General features: G+C 51.2%; 2 protein-coding genes across 2 annotated transcripts; both read right to left on the bottom strand.

The window, feature by feature from the left end:
* Positions 1 to 2,939: 2,939 nt before the first annotated feature.
* HOXB2 (homeobox B2) lies at positions 2,940 to 5,327 on the bottom strand. Its single transcript, XM_081028474.1, has 2 exons — positions 4,765 to 5,327; positions 2,940 to 4,031 (listed from the first exon to the last, which is right to left on the bottom strand). Exons 1-2 carry the CDS (start codon positions 5,144 to 5,146, stop codon positions 3,349 to 3,351), a joined length of 1,065 nt encoding a protein of 354 aa, XP_080884600.1. The 5' UTR covers positions 5,147 to 5,327; the 3' UTR covers positions 2,940 to 3,348.
* Positions 5,328 to 8,534: 3,207 nt separating this feature from the next.
* On the bottom strand, positions 8,535 to 15,867 carry HOXB3 (homeobox B3). Its single transcript, XM_081028203.1, has 3 exons — positions 15,723 to 15,867; positions 12,194 to 12,792; positions 8,535 to 11,344 (listed from the first exon to the last, which is right to left on the bottom strand). The coding sequence occupies exons 2-3, from the start codon at positions 12,639 to 12,641 to the stop codon at positions 10,509 to 10,511; spliced, it is 1,284 nt and encodes a 427-aa protein (XP_080884329.1). The 5' UTR covers positions 12,642 to 12,792; positions 15,723 to 15,867; the 3' UTR covers positions 8,535 to 10,508.
* Positions 15,868 to 23,220: the final 7,353 nt, after the last annotated feature.

Here is a 23,220-nt window from a genome sequence, read left to right as displayed (position 1 = left end):
GCCGCTGAATCCCTATCCATTTTGAATTCCAATTTGCCAGGCATTCCTTTGAATTTGAAATTGGGTGAGAAGATTGAAAGCAGGAGTCATTTCCTTTTGGAAATGCATTGCCTTTTTGTTCTACTGTGGTGGCATCAGATGGTGAGTTCTGTGAGTATAAGAGAGACAGAAAGGCTTATGTGCTGTTTGTAAAAACTCCTCTCAAATAATCAACCAAGGGAAATGCTGGACTTCCTGATTCCATTGGATTGGTTCTTTCTCGCCGCCAGGATACACAGAGTACCTATATCTATAAACAGGTAGATTGAGCCTTCGTCTAGACCCTCCTGGCTCCCCACGCACTTTGGCAAGGAGGAATCAGGACAGTTGCAGCCTCCGGCAGGAGCTGAGGCTCCCTGCCCTTTGGGCCACTGATTTGGGTTGGGGAGAATTGGAAGGCAGTGGCCAGGTAAAGTGGGTCAAAAAATTCTTAAGTATGAGAGGAAGACAAAGAGCAAGGTGGCATTATGATCGAGCAGTACTTCTCAAACTTTAATGTGTATACAAAGTACCTGGGGAATCTGATAAATTGAAATTTTGATTCAGTTTGCAGTAGGGCCTAAGATTCTGCATTTCTTACTAGCTCACAGGTAGTGCTAATGCTGCTGGGCTGTAGAACAGCAAGGCTCTTAGAAAACTGGAGCCTCAGAAGCCCCTGAGTTTGGCAGACCAAGTCATGATCCCAGGATGTGAATTCTCTCCAGCAGAGCAGATCCTGCATTTTTGGCATTGATGAAGGGTGCTCCCCTTTTGACCACAGAAAGCTGGAAGGTGGGCAATTAGCGTGATCTTTCTGGTATTTTTGATCTTTGTAACAACCTGCTCTAGCTGAAAGAGCATTTTTAATTAGACCAAATTACCCAGTTTGGCTGTCCACAGAAATCAAAACCCCAGCTGAAATGTCTGTTTCATTTTGTCAGTGCAGAGATGGTTATGCGCTGTGATTTTTAAGATGTTAAACACTGCCTATGGGCATGTTTTATGGAGAAATAAACACACAGCCCAAAGAGATGTATAGTGTGGTTTTAATATATTGTATATTCACTTATTTATGGGGAAAATAAACACACAAGCCAATAAGCTGTGTATTATTACTTTAATATATTGGATTTATTTCATACCTATATATTTTATGAGGAAAAGTAAACTAATAAGATACATGATATTATTATAACACATCTAATTGTTCTATATTAATTTATTTATGAAATAAATAAGTACAATTTAACATGACATAGGATTATTTAACGCAGGAGATGAATTCTATATTAAGACAGTTTAAGGGATTAAATTTCAGCTGAATACGATGTGTGTACTTCCCACACTGAGGGACCAGCTAAAAAAAATATGCTAGGGCCTGTCTAGTCCTATATGTCACGATCCATGAGGGCTCCTGGCTTTTCGTGACACTCGTTGCCTCTCGGTGCCTGCTATTCCAAGTCCCGGTCCTGCGGGTCCAGGGAAAAGTCTGGGAGGCCCAGGAAATAAACTGCTTTTAGAGAACGGCAGCATCTGCTAGGGAGGTAGCCCTGCGGTGTCTGTTTCTGAGCCCGAAAAATATTAAATAAACCTGAGGATGGATGGCTTTCCAGGGCCCTTTAAATCTCCACGTTCCCGGAAGATACCAGAAGGCAGATGGGGAAGATCGATCCTTGCTTCCCGCTTACCGGGTTTGCAAGTCGTCGGGCAGGGTGCGGTGGGGAATAGGAGATAGTATTGAGATGGCAAATGAAGTTGTTGGCAAAGACAGGTAGGTCTGCATTTGGAGAAAGGCTGGCCGGGCTTCAAATCCCAGAGCGAAGGATCAAAAGTCTGAGTCGCCGAGGCCGACCGGGGCCTGCGGACCCGCCGCGCCCCCTCCCTTTCCCACCCGCACGCGGAATCTCCGTCCATCTCGCGTCCTCGGGATCCGCGGGGCTCAATTTTAAAATAAACAAAGCCTAAAAGGAAGCTCCCTGGCTCCCTTTCTTCCTTGGCGTCTGGACGACCGGGAAAGGAGAAGGTGGACGCGGGGACAGGTCCCCTGGGCGGGACTCCGCGCCTCCTGAAGCGGCTGTCATGGCGGCCACCAGCTCTTCCTTCGCCCTCCCTGCCGCCCGGTCCCAGCGCCATTTTGAGCATCTTCCTGGCTTCCCGGTCTCCCTCCCGCTGTCCTCGCCCCTCCTTCCCTCCCTGCAGGCCAAACGCCTGCCCACGCTGCCCGGGCCTCCCTGGGCTCGTCGGCCCGCCGCTCTTCGGACGCTCTCCCAACCCCAGGAGCCCTGCAGTGACTGGGGGACGGAAGAGCATTGATGTCCGGCCCCGCTGCCTTTTTCACCCGGCTGCCTTTCTTCCCACTTGGAGGCCCGTTACCACGCCGGGGCACGGGATCCTGCTTCCTCAGAAAAGCCCCGACCCCCACTCCACTCCTCAGCCTGGCCATGTCCCCAGGCCTCGCGTCCCCAGGCTCCCTGTTCTCTGGAAAAAGCCCCCTCCGCCAGGCGTAGGGCGCTGAAGCGAGAAGCCTCGGAAACCCTAGGACCCCTCCCAATTTAGCTAAGCCTTTGTCCGCCCCGCCACCCCCACTCCCCGCCACCCCTGCGACGCCTGTTCCCCAGGCCTCCTCTCCTAGCACCCTCTTCTGTGGGCAGCACACCCTCTCCCTGCACCCGCCCATCTTTATGTCTAAGTCGAGGCCGGGGAACACCAGCGCAGGGCCAGAGGCCATCTCATATATTAAGGGACGGCGAGGTGACCGAGCTTCCAGCAAAGCCCCAGTCTTGTGGGAGCTGCGGGCCACTTTTGTACCACCCGGACTTAGCCGGCCCAGGGCCAGACCAACCCCGCGCGGGACTGGGGGAGCGAGGACGGTCTAGGGGCTGTGGGGGGAAAGGCTGCGTCCCAACACACACACTCATTTTCGTATTATAAAGACATTTATTTAATCTATGAAAATAATGTACAATAAATACTTTCCCCTTTTCCTATTAAAGAATTTTAATAAATAATCTACCGTCTAAAACTTAAAAAAAAGAGGAAAATAGGTTCCTCTAGTTTTTGTGGGTTTTTTTTTTTCAAGAAAGCCCCCCTAGAGTTTAATTATTCCTGAGATTTCGTTGGACGGAGTCTACCAAACGGATTTTTTCTGTGTGATTTGAAAAAGACGCCCGAGTGCCCAGTATTTTAGAGAAAGAAGAAAGGAAGTGAATTGAACGCTAATTCAATAATACCTGAATTTTAGCAAAACACAGAAAGACGTCTAACCGCCTTGGGGTTTTCCATTAGACAACCGAGGGGTGGGGGACGGAAGGGCTGGCAGGAGGGGACCGGTTAGGGGAACTGCAGGTCGATGGCACAGAGGGTGCTGGTGAAGAAGTCCAGCTCTTCCTCGGACAAGGGAACCGGGCTGTCGAGGGAGCTCCGCAGGCTGGGGGAGAGGCCGCCGGGCAGCTGGAGACAGGAGTCGGCGGCGAAAAAGTTGAGGTCCGGCAGGAAAGGCGAATCCTGCCGCTCGGAGAAGGTGTCTTCAGGCAAAGGCTCCGGCTCCAGCCCGCCGACCCCGTGCAGGTCGCAGCCGGGGCTCGGCGCCCTCGCGCCATCCCCGCGAGAGGCCAAAGGTAGGGCGCCCGGGGCGCCCAAGGGACCCGGCGCGACCTCACTAGGGTGAGAGCTGGCTTCCTGCGCCGCCCGCGAGACGGAGGGGCGGCCCGGGCTAGCCACGGGCTCCGGAGCGGGCTCGCAGGTGTCCTCCAGGGCGCCCGGGCAGGTTGTCTCCCCGTCGGGAGGCTCTCGGTGCTGCGTCTGCCGCTTGTGCTTCATGCGCCGGTTCTGGAACCAGACTTTGACCTGCCTCTCGGTGAGGTCCAGCAAGGCCGCGATCTCCACGCGGCGCGGCCGGCACAGGTACTTGTTAAAGTGGAATTCCTTCTCCAGCTCCAGCAGCTGCGTGTTAGTGTAAGCCGTGCGCAGCCTGCGCGCCCCGCCGCCGGCCGTCTCCGCCAGCCCCGGGCCATCTGCAGGGAAAGCAGGCTGGGCGTCAAAGCGGGCAGTGTCCTCTTCCCAACCTCAGTTCGGCTGAAATAAAGACTACCCCATCCTCCAAAAACAGTATCAGCAGCCCTCCCCCTTCCCGCCCACCCAAGCGAGCTGCTCTCAGTGCTTCTCCCTTCTTTCGCGTCCTCTTCGTCGGCACAGCCGGCCCACGTCAGGACAAAGCATTCAGAGAGCCGCCCACGGGCCACGCAGGGGGTAGGGAGCGGTTCCATTTCAGCCCCAGAACCTCAGAGCCTTCTCCCACAGTCCTAGTGGACCCCTCAATTCTGCACTTTCCAATACTACCCGGGGAGAGGCTTCATAAAGAAAGATTGTTCCTCACCCGCTTTCCTCCCTAGCTCTCAGATCCCCTCTCTTGTCTGAGAGCTGGGAGAAATGGGACCGAATCTTTCCCTGCCCCCAGATTCAATCCCAGCAACAACACTTTGATTCCTCCACACAGAGGAGGGTCAATCGAATTCTTTTCTCCCAGCAGAGAAAAAGCTCTTCCCCAATCATCTTCCAAAATCTGCTGTAGGGGGGAAAAATCTGGCAACGGCCAGGCCTGCACCCCAGCGGTCTATTTTGCTTCCTCGTCCCTGGAATCCATGGGGCAAGGAACCCCAACAGACTCGCCAGCTTGTCTACCTCCCCCATCGCTCTTTCTCCCCCTCTCTCGCTGTCCCTCACCCCACCCCCACTCCGCTTACCGACCTGCGGGCAAGCCGATCCCGGAGGCCGGGACCGAAGAGGCAGCCGGAGGAGAAGTGGAAGATTGGCTGGGTTTCTTGGCGGATTTCTTCTCTTTCATCCAGGGGAACTCGGGAGCCAGGGGGGCGGCTGGGAGAGGCGGCGGCGGCGGCAGAACGGGCCCATCTTCGGCTCGCTTTTGGCTCCCGGGTCTCTGAAGGGTGGAGGCGCCTGGCTGCAGGCTGGGGAAGGTTTGCTCGAAAGGAGGAGGAGGAGGAATTAATGTCGACTCCTTGATTGATGAAGTTTGAAATGTCTCCAAGACAGCGGGGAAGGAAGTCAGACACTCGGCGAGCGATGGCTGGCTGTTTATAAACCCAATCTCCCTCTCAAATTCAAAATTCATGGCTTTCAGTGGAGGGGGAGGGGGCCTGCTGGGGGGGGCGTCAGGAGGGAGGATCGGAAGGGACCCCCCCTCCTGCCCCCCCCAGGTTTATGTGATGGAGCGATTTTGGGAGGGGGAGATTTCGCTCTCGTTTTTTTTTTTTAATTTTGGGCCTTTATAATTGTATATTGCTGATAAATACAAGCGTATGGGGACTCTCTCTATTAAACCCAGGACTCCGGCGAAATTGCAGGGAATTCGTGGTCACGGGACCGGCCTCGGCCAATCGCTCGTCTAGGCCTGGTGGAAAACAGAGAGCATTATTTGCTTTAATTGATTCAAAAACTCTAGAGGACCCCGACCTGGACACCATGAGCCCCCCAGTCCTTCACTCCCTCTCTCCAATGCCTCCCTTTCTCCAGAAAAGTTAGAGAACCTTTCCCTCATCCCCTTCAGAGGATGGGAGGTTCTGGAAGCCCCAGAAACAAGAGAATCTAAGGGAGAAATTTTCCTTTTTAAAATATTTTTAATAGAGTAAGTCAATGCTTTCTTTACACAGCCAGCAGCATTCTCCCCCCACTCCCCAGAAAAGATTGAGTGAGGATCTAAATGTGAGAGAAAAAGGTGGTAGAAAGAGGCTTCCCCACTTTGGGAAAGGTCAGTGTTAAGGTGCAATAAGGAAGAGAAGAGATTTACAATCATCAGCACCACTACCCCCATCCCACCCTCCAAAAGCAACAGATAAATCTTGGAAAATCGACAGGCACTCGCAGGCTGACACAGAGGAGTGAGATAGATGTTGAGGGGCCCTTTTGGGCCTCCGGCCTCCATAGCTGTGTGGTCTCAGTTCCCTTCTCTGCCCCGTGTTTGCAGCACAGCCCCTGCCCCTATGTCAACCTGCCTTCCTCAGGCGGAGGCATCTGTATTCCTCTATGATACCCCCAACAATCAGGGTCTAAGGTGCATTGCACCCACATCTCAAGCCTGTATCTGTATCTACATAGGACATGAACAAGAACCAGGGTAGCTACGGATTTATTTAACAGATCACTCTCAAAGCTCAGTTCCATATATGGGGGGGGGAGGATTTTCCCCGCCAGGACAATTTTTGTCATTGTGCTAGTTAAAAAAAAAAATCCCGGAACATGGAGGGGGTGGAAATAATGACCACTGAAATGGTATTCCATTTCTGGCGCGTGGTGGAAATTTTTTGTTGTTGTTGTTTTTATTTTATTTTAAGGGGATTGAGATAGTCTGAATTTTAGGGAGTGCTGTAATTTACTGGAGGGAGAGGGCATAAGACTCAGGGCCCCAAGCAATTGGTGGGAAACTAGATCTCAAAGCAGAAATGAAAAGTCGATCTAGTGGAAGATTTTTAAATAAGTGGGTCAGAGGGACGGAGAGGAGATGAGGCGATCAATCTTAGCCCCCTGACAGCTCCCTCCGATGGCATCAAAGAATTTGGCTCTTTGGGAAAGTGGAGGGAACAGCCGAAATTCCACATCCCTTTAAAAGGCCTGGGGGGGTGTTAGCACAAGAGAAAGGTGATTCTGGGGGGGGGGAACAGATGGGAAATGGGAACAGAGGGAAGGGCGCTGAGTTGGATGGAAAGTTTGTATGGAGAACTCCCACGGCTCTAGCCTCCCCTCCCCCTCCTGGCTCTCTGCTGCCCAGCAAGGAAGAGAAAGCTGGTTAGCAGAGAAATGGCAACTTAGCTGGGAGCTGGAACTAGAAACTTTCTGTCAATGTAACAGCAGCGTGGGTGGTGGTGAGTATTCATCCGCAAGGGTGGTGGTGAGTATTTAAAAAGGACAGAGATGTCTGAGAAGGGTGGGACTGGAGGAGAGCATGCTGGAGGTGGCGGCTGCAGAGACATGGGCTGGCAGGCTCTGGAGGGCTCAGAACAGACAGAACTGGGCAAACTGGCCGGAGATGGTTATGTCCAACACAGCTCCAAAGAAAGACATTTTTGCTATTTGGAGATGGGGTGGGGGTGGGCACAGAAGAATCCGGGTAGTAGTTCTCTGGAAGTTGCACAGTGAGGCCTGAGAGCCGGTTCTTCCTCTGGCCGCCCCCTTGAGAAGCCGTGGAAGTTTTTTCACAGGCTCTCCAGCTGGCTGCAGGGTCGAGCACTTCTGTCGGCAACAGCCGGCCGAGACTGTCCCTGCAGGAAATACGGCTCTCCCTAACCCTGCTGACAGATTTTACTGCCAGATTAAGGAAGAGCAGAAAACTTGGGTGTTAAAAGGGGCCAAGAGAAAAAAAGGGGGGCCAAGAGAGCCCTCCTTCCCCGAGACACTGCTCCCTTCCCCCCTGTTGTGCTGTGAATCGTACAGCACGGATATACTCCCCCTGACTTTGGCTGCTGATCTAGCGCATGGAATCTTGCAGAAAGAAGGGTGGGGGACACCAAGCCAAGTGGGCTCTTATTTTTCTTGTTTGCAGTTCCAGCTTCAAGCCAAAGCTGTTTTTCAAACTCCAGCAAAATTCTCTCTCTTGGCCTGCCTCTCTCCTAGATAAATAATCAATCTACTGCACCCCAGAGCCAAACATGGCGCTTCATCTAGTTACATCATTCAGAAAATGTTATTCAGGAAAGAGGAAGAGAGAAAGAAAGAAAAACCCTTGAGCGTTATTTGATCCCAATCAAACTTTGCACGCTCTTATGCCTTTAAATTATAGCCTGACCCAATGCTAAATTGCTTGTTGCTTGGATGAGCCGAGTCCAGTTAAAATCCTATGGGTGGGGGGTAGAACTCAGGTTGCTTTTTTATTGTTATTTATTGTTGCATAAAGATTGTAATTACTAACCTTGGACTGCCAGGATGCCACATAAAAATGAAAATCAGCCCTCGCTTTAAGGATGAGGGCCTGCAACGATTCTCACCGACACCCCCTCCCCATCACTTCCACCAAATATATGCTCCTAATTAAGCAATGCGGGTGCATCGCTTACAATTAGAATTATGCAACTCTTCAGCAAGCAGCCATCGCTTCTCTTTCAACGAATTAGCTCCATATTTCAGCCTCCCTGTCTCCTCGCTCTTATCGACTCCAGCGACGCGGCGGTGACATTTCATCTTTGACAGACCCTCTCTATCCTCGCTCCAATGTGATAAAACTTTTATGGAACCACGACTAAGAAATGAAGTTTTCCCAAGGATCGTGGAAACAGAGCCGCACATTAGCCTGGGGACTATTTTATTTACGCTTGGATCCAACAGCTTCTCCAACCCACCTCCTCTCCCCTTTTCCTGGGAGGGGAAATCAAACGCGCTTCCTTTCCCTCCGCCCCAGTTTTTTAAAATTATTTAATTTCACTTTAGTTTTAAGGTTTGACCTGAGCAGTCCAGGCCTCAGGGTTTTTTTTTGTTTGTTTTTTGTTTTTGTTTTTGTTTTAGATTAATCATTTTCCTTTGTTTTCATTTTAGACCCAATAGTGGTTGGTCTTCGGGTCACGTGACGACTTCTTTGTAGCTCCGGAAGAGAACTGTGAAGTTTAGGTTGCGTGGAAAGAGCAGTGTTCGGCTAGATTTTTGTTGTTGTTTTTTGGGGGGCAAGGGGGCGGGACAAGGAAGTTGTGACCAAAGGAGCGAGAACACAAAAGGTCAATGAATGAGAAAAACGGAGAGGCAAAGAAGCCAAACAGAAAGACCTAGAGAGAGCACCCAAGAGTCCTTCTCCCCAACTTGTTACTAAAATCTTAGCTAAAGAAGTTGGCAGAATGTTCCAGGCTTGTGTGAGTGAGGAAAACTATATAAACATGAGACAGAGGAAGGGGAGATAGGGGCCTGAGCAGTGGACAAAAAGGCCAGGATAGGGTCTTCAATGTCCTTCTTCCCTTGGGGGTAATTTGGCAGTCAGCAGCCTTCCTCTGCTATCTAAATTGGACCACCAGGACAAGATAAAATTGATAACAGAAAGTTTATTCAAGAATTGTTTGACAGATAATCCTTTTAAGTAAGGAAAAAAGTAACTACAGAAGAACAAAGAAAGTTCCAAGAGGGAATTAACTCTAATTCTACAAATTCAGGACTATACAGTGACAATTAGGAGCTGAGCTCATGCCTTTTAGAACTAATTACAATTGCTCATAAGTACGAGTTTAACATAAATCTACAGCTCTTTTCTAGAGTACAATAATAACTAAAATAGCTGGTTTTACATGACAGGAAACACAACATCCTTTATAACAAGTAAATACTAAAAAAAAAAGTACAGGTTTTTTTCCTTTTTTCCCTCATATAAATACATAATGTAAGGGGATAAATAATACAAAAAAGAAAATATCTTAACAGGCTATAACCAATAAATATATATGAAAATGTTCACTAGAACACACACTTTTTGAGCGATGCTAGACTCCTGCAGGCCCAGGCATCTCTCACAGTTGTTTTTATATCCATTAAAATGTAAACTCTAAGTGCAACAAAAGTGTCCTGTCAGGGGGTTGAGCAAGGCGCACAGGCCCAGCTGCAGCCCCTGCTTGGGACAGACAGTTTGTTAAAATATACCCTGTTTTCACGTTAAGTCAAGAGAGCAACAGAAGAAAAGAAAAGTGTAGAACCTCGTGTCACCGATCGCTTTCTGTGGAGAGGGGGGGATGTACTTGGAGTTGAGATGGAAGGCAGCAGAATGGGCAGACCTTCAGTCCTGACAACTTGCTTGCCCTCACCTTCCAGCTTTTCCATAAAAGAAAAAAAATATATTTATAATATAGACAGCTCTGACTTTCAGGATTTCTCACCATCCCTGAGCCCTCTGAAAACTGTAATTGATGGGGGTGGGGTATAGATATTAATGTCCTAGAGCAGAAAAATATGGGGCTAGAAAGGGAGTGCCCAATTAACCTCAAATAGATGGGAGGAAATTTGAGGTGTCGGGGACGTGGGAGGGGAGCGTGCTTTGTGCCCTTGGTTTTGAAATGTATTTTCTAATGTTTTTTAAAGGAGAATTGCGAGGGGGAAAAAATCAAGATTTGGGGGAATTACCACAGAGACGGAAGGTAAGTTGGTTGGTTGGTGATGGCCCAGCCATCTTGTCTGTTTTTTAAAGTGTGCTTCTCTGTCTTGTTTTTCTACTCCTCTTCCTCTACGCTACATCGGAGCGTGGAATTTGAACTGGGTATTGCTGGAGGCCTAGATTGATGGGGTCATCTCCAATCTGCTGTGGATTCCTTTCTAATGGGTTGGCAGGCAGATGGAACCAGGGCTAGAGGACTTAAAAAGCAACCTCCCGGGCCAGGGGGAGGGGAAGGAGCTCTGGGCCCGTTCTTCCCAGGAAGGACGGCTACCACCTCCCAGCCTTCTGTCTCAGATCTCCAGGTTGCCCCTCCTGGCTCTCCCACACCCCATGACCTCGCTGCTCTGCCCAACCTCTCCCATCACAGGTGTGTTAATTTGGGCGCTTCTTGGATTCTACCCTGAGGAGGAGGCGCATGGTGAGAGGAGAGGTCTGTGTAGGTGGGGTGGGGGTCGCAGGGTCCATGGTGCTGGCTGGGGGCCATAGGGGGCGCCCCGTTGTAGTCCAGGTTCCCCGAGGGGTGGTGGGAAAGGTGGTTGAGGCCGTAGAGGGAGGGGCCGGCAGGTGGCGGCAGCGGATCCGCGTAGCCGCCCCCGCCCACGTACACTGGGCTGCCCTGCATAGTGGGCGTCCCGTAGGCGCCCCCGTTGGCTTGGAGGACGTGGGGCTCATAATCGGGCGCCGGGGTCGGGGGGTACTTCTGCGGAGCGCCGCAGCCTTTGAGAGGGGGCTGGTAGTTGGAGGACAGCGCGTAGGCATTCTGGTGGGCTTTGCCGAAGGTGGGCGGGGACGGGCTTTCGTAGCTGGGGGTCATGGAGTGTAAGGCGTTCATGAAGCCGGCGGTGGACTGCATGGGTTGCGGGGGACTGCCGGCGGGGGAGGGGCCCCCGGACGACGAGGCCAGACCCTTGGCCTTCTGGTCCTTCTTGTACTTCATGCGCCGGTTCTGGAACCAGATCTTGATTTGCCGCTCGCTGAGGTTCAGCAGGTTGGCCATCTCCACGCGGCGCGGCCGGCACAGGTAGCGATTGAAGTGGAACTCCTTCTCCAGCTCCACCAGCTGCGCGCTCGTGTACGCCGTCCGCGCCCGCTTGGACGCCGTCGACCCCGGGGGGCTTTTGTCCCCTCCCCCGCCGCCACCCCCGCCGCTACCACCACTGCCTCCGCCGCCGCCACCGCCGCCGCCGCAGCCCTCCGCTGGATCCAAGGGGGAGGGGTGGGAAGAGGAGAAAATGAAATAAAAGATAATTACTGAACACGCCGAAATTGAATGCATCGTTTCTTAATAAATCCAGGCCTGGACTCAGAGCCCTCGCCGCCTCCCCTTCCTGTCCCCGCCTCCTCCTCGCTCCCCACGCCCCCCCCCCAACGCCCGTCGCATTAGCGGACACTCTATAATAGTGGCATTTATTAAGAGACCTGTTCTCCTCTCGCTGCCCCAGCTTATGAAAATTTGATCATGTCACGCAGACAGAGCCGCATGGCCATTTATTTAGGGCTGGATTTTCTCGCGCACGCTTTCTCCCCCATCCCCAATTCCAGGTCTGGAAAGACACTCCCCCCCCTTCCTGTCCCACCCTGTGGACAAGGTGGGTGGCCGAGGAAGACCCTTGAGAGAATCTGGACATCCGTGGGCAGGGCACAGAAGTGCGGCGCGAAGAGGCTGCCATGCCTGGAGGCCAGGACCCCGGGCCGCCCGAGCGACTATGATTAATACCCACAGTAATCATACTTAATAATAATCAATCGTTGACGACTCTACGTCTACTGGCAGCGTCTCGTGGCTCGGCGGCCTTTCGAAGGGCTGAGGCCGAGCGCCTGACCTAGAGCTCTCGGGAGCTCGGGTGGAGGGCGGCTGGAAGGAGAGGGTATTGGCGGGGTCACGGGTCATCAGGTAGTTGGGAGGTAAGGGAACTGCGCCGCTGCCTTCGCCACCTGATATTGTTCCTAGGCCGCCTCCTGGCGCCTAGGAGCTGGGTGCTAGAATAACAGTGACATTCCTGGCCCGGACAAAAGCGGACGACGAGGAAGGCAGAGCGCTAGTACCTGTGCCGGGGGAACTGTTTTTCAGCTTGGACGTTTGCCTCGACTCTTTCATCCAGGGGAATATCTGTTTGGTGAGGGTGGAGTTGGAGCCGGGACCGCACTTGGGGGGGCCGCTTTTGCCGGGCCCGCCCCCACTGCTGCTGTTGCTAGTGGTACTGGTAGGTGCGGCGCTGGGCGGGGGTGAGCCGGGCGGGGCAGGCAGGGGCTCGGGGGCCAGGCCAGGCCTCATGCAGCTGCCGTTGAGCTCCTTGCTCTTGGCATGCGGGGCTGCGTTGCCCAGGGACTGCAGTGAGCACGCTGAGCGCTGGTAGTCGCCCTCCAGGTGCGTGGCGGCCTGGAAAGGGGGTTGGGGGGCACCGTCGTAGCCGAAGCCATTGCTACCAGGGTACGAGGAGTAGCCTCCGAAGAGTGCAGCCGCGGCGTTGTCGTAGTAGGTGGCTTTCTGCATCGCTGGGCGAGGCCCGGGCAGTGCGTGGCAACTTGCAAGGGCCTGATACCCTCACGACCGGACATTGGCACCCCTGGGGGTCACGTGAGGCGCCGGACCCCCCCTCCCCTCTCTGCCCCCCTCCTCCCGGGGTCTGTTCGGAGCGTCTGACCTGCGGGGTGAGAGAAGAGACACAAGGGGGAGAAGAGGACTGGGGCTCGAATCCATCTTAGGAACTGAAAAGGGAACTGACATCAATAGGGTTTTTTTTTCCTTCTCCCCCACCCCAACATCTTCACAGCAGATGCTGAGGCTACTTCCTGACCTGAAATGGATTTTTCTTATTTCAGCGCTTTAATTTTAAAGAAAACGCCCACCAGTTTTCATTTCCACTTAAAAAATGAGGACTGTACTCCTTTGGGGACTGGTTAGGTATATAGTTTTACCCCTGCAAGAGTCATTGCTTTCTCTCTTGCCTGCACACTAGCCCCTGACCTCTCCTCCGTCTCCCTACCTCACACCCCCCCCAACTCTGGGATAGGGTGGCTCAAGAGGGGGTAGACTGGAGACTCCAAAATAAAAGCGTCATCAACACCCTCCTCTGAGCTGAGAGGCCGCCTGCCGTTGCCTCCCTCCAAGCCCATCTAGGTCTCTCTCACCCAAGCAGGGTCTCTCCTGGAAAAACAGATCTCCAAAAGAAACAGAAGAGAGAAGCAAGTTGAGCAGACAACCTTCTCCCGCATGGGATCCTCTCCTTCCCCTCCCATCTCACGAAGACAATAAACTTTCTAAAGATTTTTAACCTCCTGAGTGGATAGAACTGAGCCTCCCCCATGTCCCTGCTGCAGGTACCACCACCTCCAGTCAGACTCTTTGCTCAGCCAAGTCTGGGACACAGCAGCCTGCGGCTCTCATGGAGCCCCCAATGGAGCAGGATTGTTTCGATTTTCCTGGCCAGGCTGGGTGGTGCTGTGACCATTTGGCCCAGATCTCCCCACTCCTCCATTTTTTTTCATCAGACTTAATTTTTTCCCACACTTTTCTTGACAGTTTGTTTCCTTTGATTTCTTGAAAAAAAGAAGAAAGAAACTGGATAACTGCTGGAATTTTCTACCAAGAGATGGGAAAAGTGCTTTCTAAAAGATAAAAAAATTTCCTCAGGAAAAAAGACAGTCAACAAAGCAATATGAACAATATTCTCTGGGTTGGAAAAAGGGTACCCCTGCTTATTGAAGTTCTCTGAGGCAAATAATAATAATAATAATAATACAATCATTATTTTCATGCAGCCTTTTAAAAGTGTGCTGGAAAAATAAAGGTTCAAGCTGTAGTAGGATGTTGTGTATTTCTTCTGAAACTTCTGACTTTTTTTTTTATCCCTATCTGTCTCCCCCAACACCTCACCATCACTTTTCACAAAACCTCTAGACTGACCCTCTCTTCTGACATGTGAGTTTGAAATACTTAAATCTCATTCACGCCAGCTGGCCAACTCCAAAGAAAACTAAAAATAGGATAATAAAAAAAGGAGAGTAGGTGAAGGAAGTCCCTCCCACACATAAATCCCATTTTTAATGGCACAGATTTATACTCAAAAGAAAGCTGGGGTGGCCCTGAGTCCCTGAGTTCGGATTGGTTTCCTAGAAGAATTTGTTTCTGGGAAATACACATGGGTCTGCAAAGCAGCAGGTCCTTTCAGGGAGGAGAATTGGAGTACAATTGACCAGGCTGACCCAATCCCTTTATTATTATTACCATTAGCCTCTGATGATTTAACCAAAATTAGCTTCGGAGCAGCCCTGGTTGAAGGGGGAATTAATTAACAGGCATCAGTTGAGTTTGTTATTAATAGAGAGGAGAATAAAATAAAAACGTTGGAAGGGGTTGGCTGGCCGGGCCCTGGCTTTATTTAGTCTAAATGATTGTTACAGCAGTAATGATGATAATGATGGTAATAATAATAATAAAACAATAATTTGACTAGACGCCTGGGGCTGAAATTTCTGTCGCTCCCCCTGCAATAAACCTGCAAACCATCGCAGGACCGAGGACAGGCGAGTGTGGGAAGCGGAGGAGTCGGACGTGTTAGGAAAGAATGGAGACTCCGCCGTGGCGAGAAAGGGCCCTGAAGGTTTGCGGACCGGCTTAGCTCCTGGCTGCCGCCGCCGGGCTGTCTGGACCGCTGCTGCTGCGGTGGCAGGCGACTAGCTATGCTGGCCTAAGGAGGCGAAGAGAAAGCGTTCAGGATGCCCAAACGGTTAGTGGTGGCAGGTTTCTAGCGCATCGAGCCGAGGGCCGAGCCCTACGGGCAGCAGCAAGTTTGGGCGCTGGAGGTAACCGAATTAAAAGGCGCTTTAGCAACTCCGCTCCGGGACTTCGCCAGGCCGGACTGGAGGGCGCCGAGGCCTGGCTTACGGGACAGTGAGAAGGGGATCCAAGATCTGGGGATCCAGGAGAGGAGGGGGTGGGGAACAGCTCTACCAAGCCAAACATGTCTATTTCCCTTGCCTCCATGTTGGAAAAATCCAGGCTTCATACAGCTTCTCAGGAGGGAGACAGAGAGGGAGACGGTGGCTCCCGGCTTCCCCCCAGGATCTCGCTGGAATGAGCCACCCCCAAGAACCCCACCTTGCAGGCACACCCCCAGAAGAGCCGAGGAGAGTTAACAATAGCTTGGGAACCACGGGAGAGAGGATAGTCCACCTACCAGGACTTAAAAAAAAAAATTAATGGAAGAAAAATAAAAGAACAGGGAAGGAAGAGAGAAACAGGTTAAGCTCTTCTTAGCAGCCGGGGGAAAATTCAGCCCTGGATCTGGCTGCTGAAAGAAAAGAGGAGAAAAGGAGAGAAGCAGGAAGAGAGGGAGAGGGAGAGAGGGAGGGAGGGAGGGAGGGAGGGAGGTAGAGAGAGGGAGAGAGAGAGAGAGAGAGAGAGAGAGAGAGAGAGAGAGAGAGAGAGAGAGAGAGAGAGAGTCGCTGCGTGGAAGGAAGCTTAAAGCTTGTGAACTCTTCTTGAACCGAGATTGGAGTCATATGGGCCATAAATCATTGAGACATACTCTCCGCCATTCACAAACTGATAGCCTATTTCAGTCCAGCTTACCTTAGCCACCGACGAGGGGAGAACAGGCAGACATAATATATATTCACATCGAGCCCCAGCGCGAGCGGCAGGCGAGAAATCTCCCCTCCTTGAAGGCAAAGGAAAAAAAGACCACTGTTTAAAGCTGCGTCGCGCCCCCCCCCCCAATAGCCACCCCGGCTGGTGAGCCCGAGGGGCAGACCGGCCGGAGGAGCCGCGCGGCGTCCGCTTCAATTCACTCGGCTTAGGAGCGGGGGTGCGCAAGAGGGAGGGGGTGGGGGAGCGGGAAAAAAAATAGAAGAAGACCGAAAGGTGCTGGGGCGGCTGGGCTTGTGGAGAATCCAGCTCCGGGCTCCAGCACGGCCAAGCCGCCACAGTGTGGTTGCCCTATAAGACTGGTACGCCCTACTCTCCGTAACAATGGCCTCTGCTTTTGCACAGGGAAAAAAAAAAAAAAAACACCACACAGACACACACACTCACACTCTCTCTCACACACACACACACACACATACACACAAGCTCACACACACCCCCTTACCTCTCCCCCTTTAGCAAGCTTAGATGCCTGATAAGGAGGGAAGGTGATGGTGGTATTGGGGGAGGGGGGAATTTTTACCCCCCCCCAAAAAAGAGTGAGAAAGGGAAGAAGGTAGAGGTTTTCGGTTTTTTTTTCTCTCTCTTTTTTTAAGAACAGGTAAATTTTTAAATGGTGATTTTGGCAGTGGAGGCTGGGGGAGCAAAGGCGAGGCAAAGCCAGTTGAAGTACACAGCTCCCTCCACCCCACTAGTAAACCATTATGCTAATTGGAGAAGTAGCTGTTGGGAGGCCTACTCAAAGACCCTGGCTTCCCTGGGGGTGGGGGTGCTGGGTGCCCTTGGGCATTCATTCGCAGTGGAACACTAGGACTTTTTTTTTTTTTTTTAATAGTTTAACTCCTCTGGGACTGGCGGCTGGGTCTTCTGCCCTCTCGCTCTGGCTGCCTTCTTCTGAGTCTCCCAGTCTGTTTCTTCTCTACCCCACACCCTCTCTATTCTTCCTCTCCTCACAAATTTCCAGGCCCCGTTTCCAATCAGTAGGGGGGAAGTCCAGACCTTTTTCTTTTTTTAAAACAACCCCCCTTTTTTTGAGAACAGACAACAAGCGGTGAGTGATTATTTTTAAAAATCCAGACCATCTTGCAGGGGGAGGGGAGGTTGAGGAGAGGGTGACAAAAGGAGGACCCTGTGTTTAGCTTGAGCTCCAGACCGGCTGGCAATAAGAGGCTGTAAGAACTTCACGGAGAAGTTTCTGTTACAATTCTCACCTCCGGACAGGCAGAAGGGGCTAAGAGGTGATAAGGACATTTGTACTTCTAAGAGGATGAGAAGAACTAGCAAAATGGCTTAATTTTAAATGCACTGGCAGAACAGACGGGATAGTTGTTATTGTTATTATTATTTAGAACAAACCTGTTTGTTCTCTTAGCTGTGCAAGATTTTTGATTCTTGGCACAAGTGAGAAAGACTACAAAAGCTAAACTTTTCTTAGGGTGTGTTTGAGAAGGGCAGGAAAAGGCGAGGAGGCCTGTAGGAGGAAGACAGGAGTCAAGAATGTAGGTGTCTGCAGATTTGGGTTGGGGGTGGGGAAGAGTCATTTTGGTGAAGGAAAAAAACAAAAAGAACACCAGGACATTTCCAAAAGCAGGAGTTTGCAACTCTGCCTAACTGCTGACTCGGGGCTTAGGGGATAAAATAGAAGGCAGATAGTCTCTCTTTTCTACAAAGGCATATTGGAAAACTTGTTCTCTTAACTTCGAGCAGGCAGAGCCAGTCACTACCCTGTGACCTCCTGGTTAGAATATTTGGCTTTTGCCTTCTCCTATCTGGATGCACCAGGAGAGGTGAGACTGGGAGAACAAAGGTGAGAGATGGTTTCCAGCTATTGTCTCCCTTCCAGGAGAAAGAGGGTGGCTGCGTCTGGCAAAGCTTCCCTCATACCCTGTCGCTCCCCACTCAAACTCTGCTTTGGGCTGAGAAAGGGGCCTCCTCCAGCCCCCACTTCTTCTAGACCCGCTAAGTCAGTTTTCATGGGTTGGAGCAGCCAATTTCCAGGGGCCCTGCTGAATGGGGAGCAGTGGTACTCATGACCTCCCTACCTTCCAGCCACAGGAACTGTATGCTGAGCTTCCCACTGTGATGTCCCAAGGATCCTATGGCCTGCCTAGAGAGTTGGTAGCTGAGGGAAATCCGGAGGAGGAGATGAGGGTGGAAGGTGGGAGTCATTTTTTTCTGTGTTTATTAGTAGTATCAAAGAAAGAAAATGCCCAAACCAGACCCAGTGTTGGGTATGAAACGAGGACCCTCAAAGTGAGCCATTATGGCTGCCTGAGTATGTGGCTGCAAGGAGTCTGTCCTGAGATCTCTAGACCCTGATTAGAAATCCACAACATTGGAAGGCTCCCTTGGGCCTCGTGGGTAAGGGATTTGGCCAAAAGATGCTTCCAGAGGCTTAAAGAAACCAGCACCTTTTCTCTCACTCCCCAAAATTAAAAAGTCAAGAGTGTACCCCAGATGTTCCAGCTCTCCTAGCTGTTCGCTACCACTGGCTAGAGAAGGTCATAGTGAAATTGAGAGTAGAGGAGAACCTGGTCGCTTGTGGGGCTACACAGCTTTGCCTCAGGAATGTAAAAGAGAGCCCGGAGGACACTCAACCAGCTGCGGGCAAGCAAGCCGGGGGCTGCAGGAGGATCCAACCTGGAGCTGAGCTGAGGGGGTTTTCAGAGACCCCCTACCTCCCCTCTCGGAGCCTCAACTCCTTGTGGTCCCTTTTGGCTGCACAAGAAAGTGGGGTGCAGTGGGGTGGGAGCATAAAGAAGAACAGGGGAGCAAGAAAGCTAACCTGGAGAAAAATTTCAGAGGACATGCACTCCCAAATGCGGTAGGAGATGGAGTGGGGACTTCTTAATTCTGTAGAGCAGAGCCTATTTGAAATGCTTGGGAGGCAAAAAAGATCCCAGTTTGGTTTCTTTCTTGCCTTTTTTCTTTCTTTCTCAGAGATTTCTAGCTTGCCGATTGCCCCTGGCTGGGGGTGGAAGGGTGGGGGGGGAGGTAGAACAGGCAGCCCCAAGGGCATCCATTTCGTTTGAGATATTGATGCAGATTATGGACTTTTCAAACTTCAGGGACCAAGGCAGTGCAATGAGGAGCTTGGGCAGGGAATTTGGGGTGAGAGACAGCAGAGGGGTCTGAGGAAAGACTTTGGAGTCTGAAAAAAGAGGAGTGGAGAAGGCTTCACCCCTGCGGTGAAGTCATGATTTAGGGGCAGACTAGAGAGAGAAGAGGAAACAATTTCTTCCTAGACTCAAGGAGATAAACTTAGGCAACTTACTGTGTGTGTGTGTGTGTGTGTGTGTGTGTGTGTGTGACAGAGAGAGAAATTGAAAAAAATGGAGAGGAAAATTAAGACACAGAGATTGTAGTGTAATCTAATAAAGGCAAAAATTAATAATAAAGGTAAAAATTAGAGAAAATATTCCCCTTCATAGACATTCTTTTCTCTCTGATTCAGTTTCCACAAAGCCAGAGCACTGGATCTGGCGCTGGCACTCCCCTCTTCCACAGTAACAGGGGACAAGGAGCATTTTAAACTCCCTTGGGGGATCACTGGCCGCCCAGCTTTCTAGGCCTTTGGGGGATCATGTCTGTTTCCCTGTCCCCGGAAAAATCCATCAAACAGCAAACGAAAATTCTCTCAATAAGCACAAACTGGCTGGCTTCTTTAAAATCTATTTCTAATATCAGCTTCGGGGCGACCAAGGATGCTGCCCCCAGCTCAGCCAGCCCCAAATCCACCGGCCCGCCGGGCTTGTGGAGAAGCTGGAACCCGAGCTGGGAGAGGCGCCTAGCGATCTGTTTCTTTGCGGTCCTGTCTGGGTTCCCAGTCCCACTCTCTTTTCCAGTTTTACTGCCTAACTTTGTGGCAGCAGCAGAGTCGTGTAAAGTTCACACACGCACCTGAATCACCATGTTTTCCTAAATATTAATAAAAATTTCAAGGAGAACTGACTCTGGATGGTGAGCATACAAAGTGATATATAGATGATGTATTACAGAATTGTACACTTAAAACCTACGTAATTTTACTAACTTGTCATCCCAATAAATTTGATTAAAAATAAAAATTTCAAAGCTAGGGGTTGTAAAATGGGAACTGCTACTGAAGACGGCTCTTGCTATTTGGATCCCCAGTCTCCATCCTCTCTAAGATGCTGGAGCCGGAGGGAACAAAGGGGCAGCCGCAAGAAGATTCCGCGCCTGGGCTGAGGCCGGTGTAGACCCGGCTAAGCAAAAGCAGAGATCGAAAGAACAAAAAGGCCATTACCACCGGAGAAGAAAAATCCAAGCAATAGTCTCCCCCACCCCAGGCGGCAGGGAGTGAGGGAGGCAGGAAAAAAACAGGGCAGCCACGATGGTATTTGCAAAGGCTACTCAGTGATCATGGAGGCCGCCTGAACGCGCTGATGAGCGGATGACGGTGCCGCGAGCTCCTTGCTGGCCTATGAGCCGTTCGGAATGAGGGGTCTCCCCTCATCGAAGCTCAGTCCTGGCCGGGCAAACCCCACCCCAGCGGATGTCCAGACAAAGGTGGGCAAACTGGAGAAGGCAAGAGGGTGAGGGCTGAATCTAGGACAGCTGGGTGAGGGGTACCGGAGAAGGAAGGGAGAAGCAGGCAAAAGAGGAACGGGCCCAGCCGCTGCGAGTGACTGCGCAGGTCTGTCCTGACAGATTGGATGTCTCTCTCCCAGTGACCTCTGTTTAGCAGACAATAACTCACCGGATTAATGACCAATCAGCGGAAGGCCTTCCGAATTGCTTCCAAATATAAAACTCCAAAGTCAGAATGGGATAGGGCTAGAGTCTGGACCTGCCAACTCTCTCTCTCTCTCTCTCTCTCTCTCTCTCTCTCTCTCTCTCTCTCTCTCTCTCTCTCTCTCTCTCTCTCTCTCTCTCTCTCTCTCTCTCTCTCTCTCTCTCTCTCTCTCTCTCATTTCTTTCTCTCAAAATAGGGTTTAGGGTGAGGCTTTAGGAAGTGGATTATCTAGCCAGAGACTCTGATTTCTAGAATCCAAAAGATGAACTTGTTTGCCATCTCTTCCTACTTCCTCCAGCACAACTCATATACCTGACCAACTGGAAACCTCCCCTCCTCTGCTGGCCTCTTCATATCCCTGATCCTACAAGAAATCTCCCCACCCCCCTCACAACCATGCAACTTCTGAGAAACCCCTATCCCTTTTGAATTTTATTTTCTCCCAGTTGGTGAAAGAGGTGGAAAATAAGACCAAGAATTGGGGAGGGAGCGTCACCCACCTTGCAAGCCTCCTGTCCAGGCTGCCCTGGGAAGAGAGAGACCTGGTATAGTGCTGTGGCACCCTGTGTGTGCCCTCCCCAAGAAAGATAGGGTCCAAAGAGTCAGGGTGGGCTGCGGGGGCGGGTGGTCTGCCATCCTGTAATCTAAATTCTGAAACCACAATTCAGTCCCTGGTATGGTAGAACGGACTTTAAGACTGCATTCTGAACAACTCCAGCCTCAGCCTCAGCAAGGAGAGTGTCTTGCTCTGTAAGGCTTAGCCCTCCTTCCTTAGCCTCCTTCCAGATGCCAACCCCAGCCCAATCCAGCTAGCCCATCTACTGCCTTCTATCTTCATTGCTCTTGGAGACCTGGGCTTCTTCTCCTCCAACTGTCAGGAGGAAGAATGGTCCAGATTCCAGTGGATTTCCTAGAGCCAGTCTGAGTCACCATACACTGCTCTGGGAGGGTACAAACTCCCTGTATATTGCAAATAAACATGCAGTCATTTCTGTACCCAGAGGCCCACAGAACCCCAGGACACACATAGGGAGCTGCTCCCAATCACTAGAGAATTACATTCAGAACTGGAAGAACTCAGGGATTATCCTGTCTACCCTTGCCAGTGTTACAGATAGAGAAACTGAGGCCCAGAGCGGGGAAATGATTTGTCTAAAGTCATCCTTGAAATCGGCTTGGGAGTCAGGAGGCTTGGGTTCTAGGCAGTCCAGATTGGCTGTGTGAGCTGAAACAGAGAACTCCTTGGGCCTCAGTGTCCCCTTCTGTAAAGCCAGAGCATGTGTGTGGAGAAGGTGTTGGGTTAAGTGATCTCCTGAGGTCCCTTTTTAGACTGAGAGTTTGTGGTTCTCTATGTGCTGATGTGAGCGACACTAAGCAGTAACAATAAATGGAGTTCAGAAAATAACTGGCACCAACACAGCCACACACAGGATATTTCCTTTTGGGATTTAAATGCTTACACCAACCCCACTCCTGGTCCTTCTTGCTCTCACATGCACTGGCTCTTACTGCTCTTCTGTGAGTGTGGGGGGAAGGGAGGCGGTTGTTCTCTACCTTCATCACCAAGTCAAAAGTGCTGTTTTTGGACACAGGAACCTGAGCAGTAAATAATTAATTTGTATAATTAGAAGAGGAAGGTTTCAACCTGGCAATTTTTAACCAAGAGTCAATGCACCCATTGTACCAGCCTGGCCTTCTCACCCGACCCCCTACTCTGCCCACACACCTACCAGCTTCCCAACTGCCTCTCTTCAGTTGGAGACCGGCATTCCCAAGATGGCCAGCAGGGTTCACCGAATCAGACTCTGCTCCCTCCCCACAAAGTTCCATTCCCTGCCTTCTCCCTCCCCAGAAATCAGTCTGCCTGCAGCTGCCCCTCACAGCTTGCTTTCCCTACCCCCTAAAGCTGTGCCAGGCTCCAGGTCCAGGCTCCCTGCTCTTGGGACACACGTAATCCACCTCCCCAGCTCAAGATGCCCCAACAATACAGCGAGTTTGCATTTCAAGAAACTCCCATTAATATCAATTTACTTCACTGAAACCTCGGGTTCTTCATCAAGTTGATGATTTATGATAAAATCAATTAAATTATGGCCACTTAGGGCCCAGCCGCTTCCTCTCAGATTTCATTGGTGTGGGGCCCAAGTGTCTGGTGGAAAAATGCAAGTTTAGCTGGAGGCGAGGAAAGATAATTCTGTGGCTGAGAAAATTTAATGCAAAACAATTTCAAGGCAAAGCCAGGCGTCTGGATAGAAATGCAAGAGCCACCAGTTGGCCTGCGGAAATAACTATCTGGGGTCAAAATATTTTTCTCCCCACCCCCATCATCCGGCATGGCTCCCTCACTCTGCTCCCCTTTGTGCTTCCTTGCCCCCCCCCAGTCCCCAAGCAGGGACTTCAGGGGAATTTGAGCAGCAATGGTGGAACCCAAGCCTGCCAAGGCCCAGCCTCAAACCACCAATCTCCCCTACTACCTCAGACCTTTTTCTCCTCTCTCCCTCCCTTTCCCACACAGCTATGCTCACTAATTCCTTAGTCTCCCATGGCAAAGTTAAAGGTTCAAAGTGAAGATCAGGTGGTGTGGGCAGATGGAACAGAGGGGCCAGGGGCCAGGCCAAGTGGACTCTGCTGCATGTGGCCGTGGGAGGAAAGAAAACACAGGCGGGA

Source organism: Rhinolophus hipposideros (genome assembly GCF_964194185.1).
Source record: "Rhinolophus hipposideros genome assembly, chromosome: 20".
NCBI classification, from domain to species: domain Eukaryota; kingdom Metazoa; phylum Chordata; class Mammalia; order Chiroptera; family Rhinolophidae; genus Rhinolophus; species Rhinolophus hipposideros.
Note: the sequence above shows the minus strand (reverse complement) of the source record. Positions and strands in the feature narration are given on the sequence as shown.

What these genes read in the sequence shown, in the direction of transcription:
- HOXB2 (XM_081028474.1), bottom strand. Translation starts at nt 5,146, where the DNA reads ATGAATTTTGAATTTGAGAGGGAGATTGGGTTTATAAACAGCCAGCCA. An exon ending in CGGGATCGGCTTGCCCGCAG is followed by an intron (nt 4,032 to 4,764) that starts GTCGGTAAGCGG and finishes CTTTCCCTGCAG; the next exon opens with ATGGCCCGGGGCTGGCGGAG.
- HOXB3 (XM_081028203.1), bottom strand. Translation starts at nt 12,641, where the DNA reads ATGCAGAAAGCCACCTACTACGACAACGCCGCGGCTGCACTCTTCGGA. An exon ending in AAACAGTTCCCCCGGCACAG is followed by an intron (nt 11,345 to 12,193) that starts GTACTAGCGCTC and finishes CCTTGGATCCAG; the next exon opens with CGGAGGGCTGCGGCGGCGGC.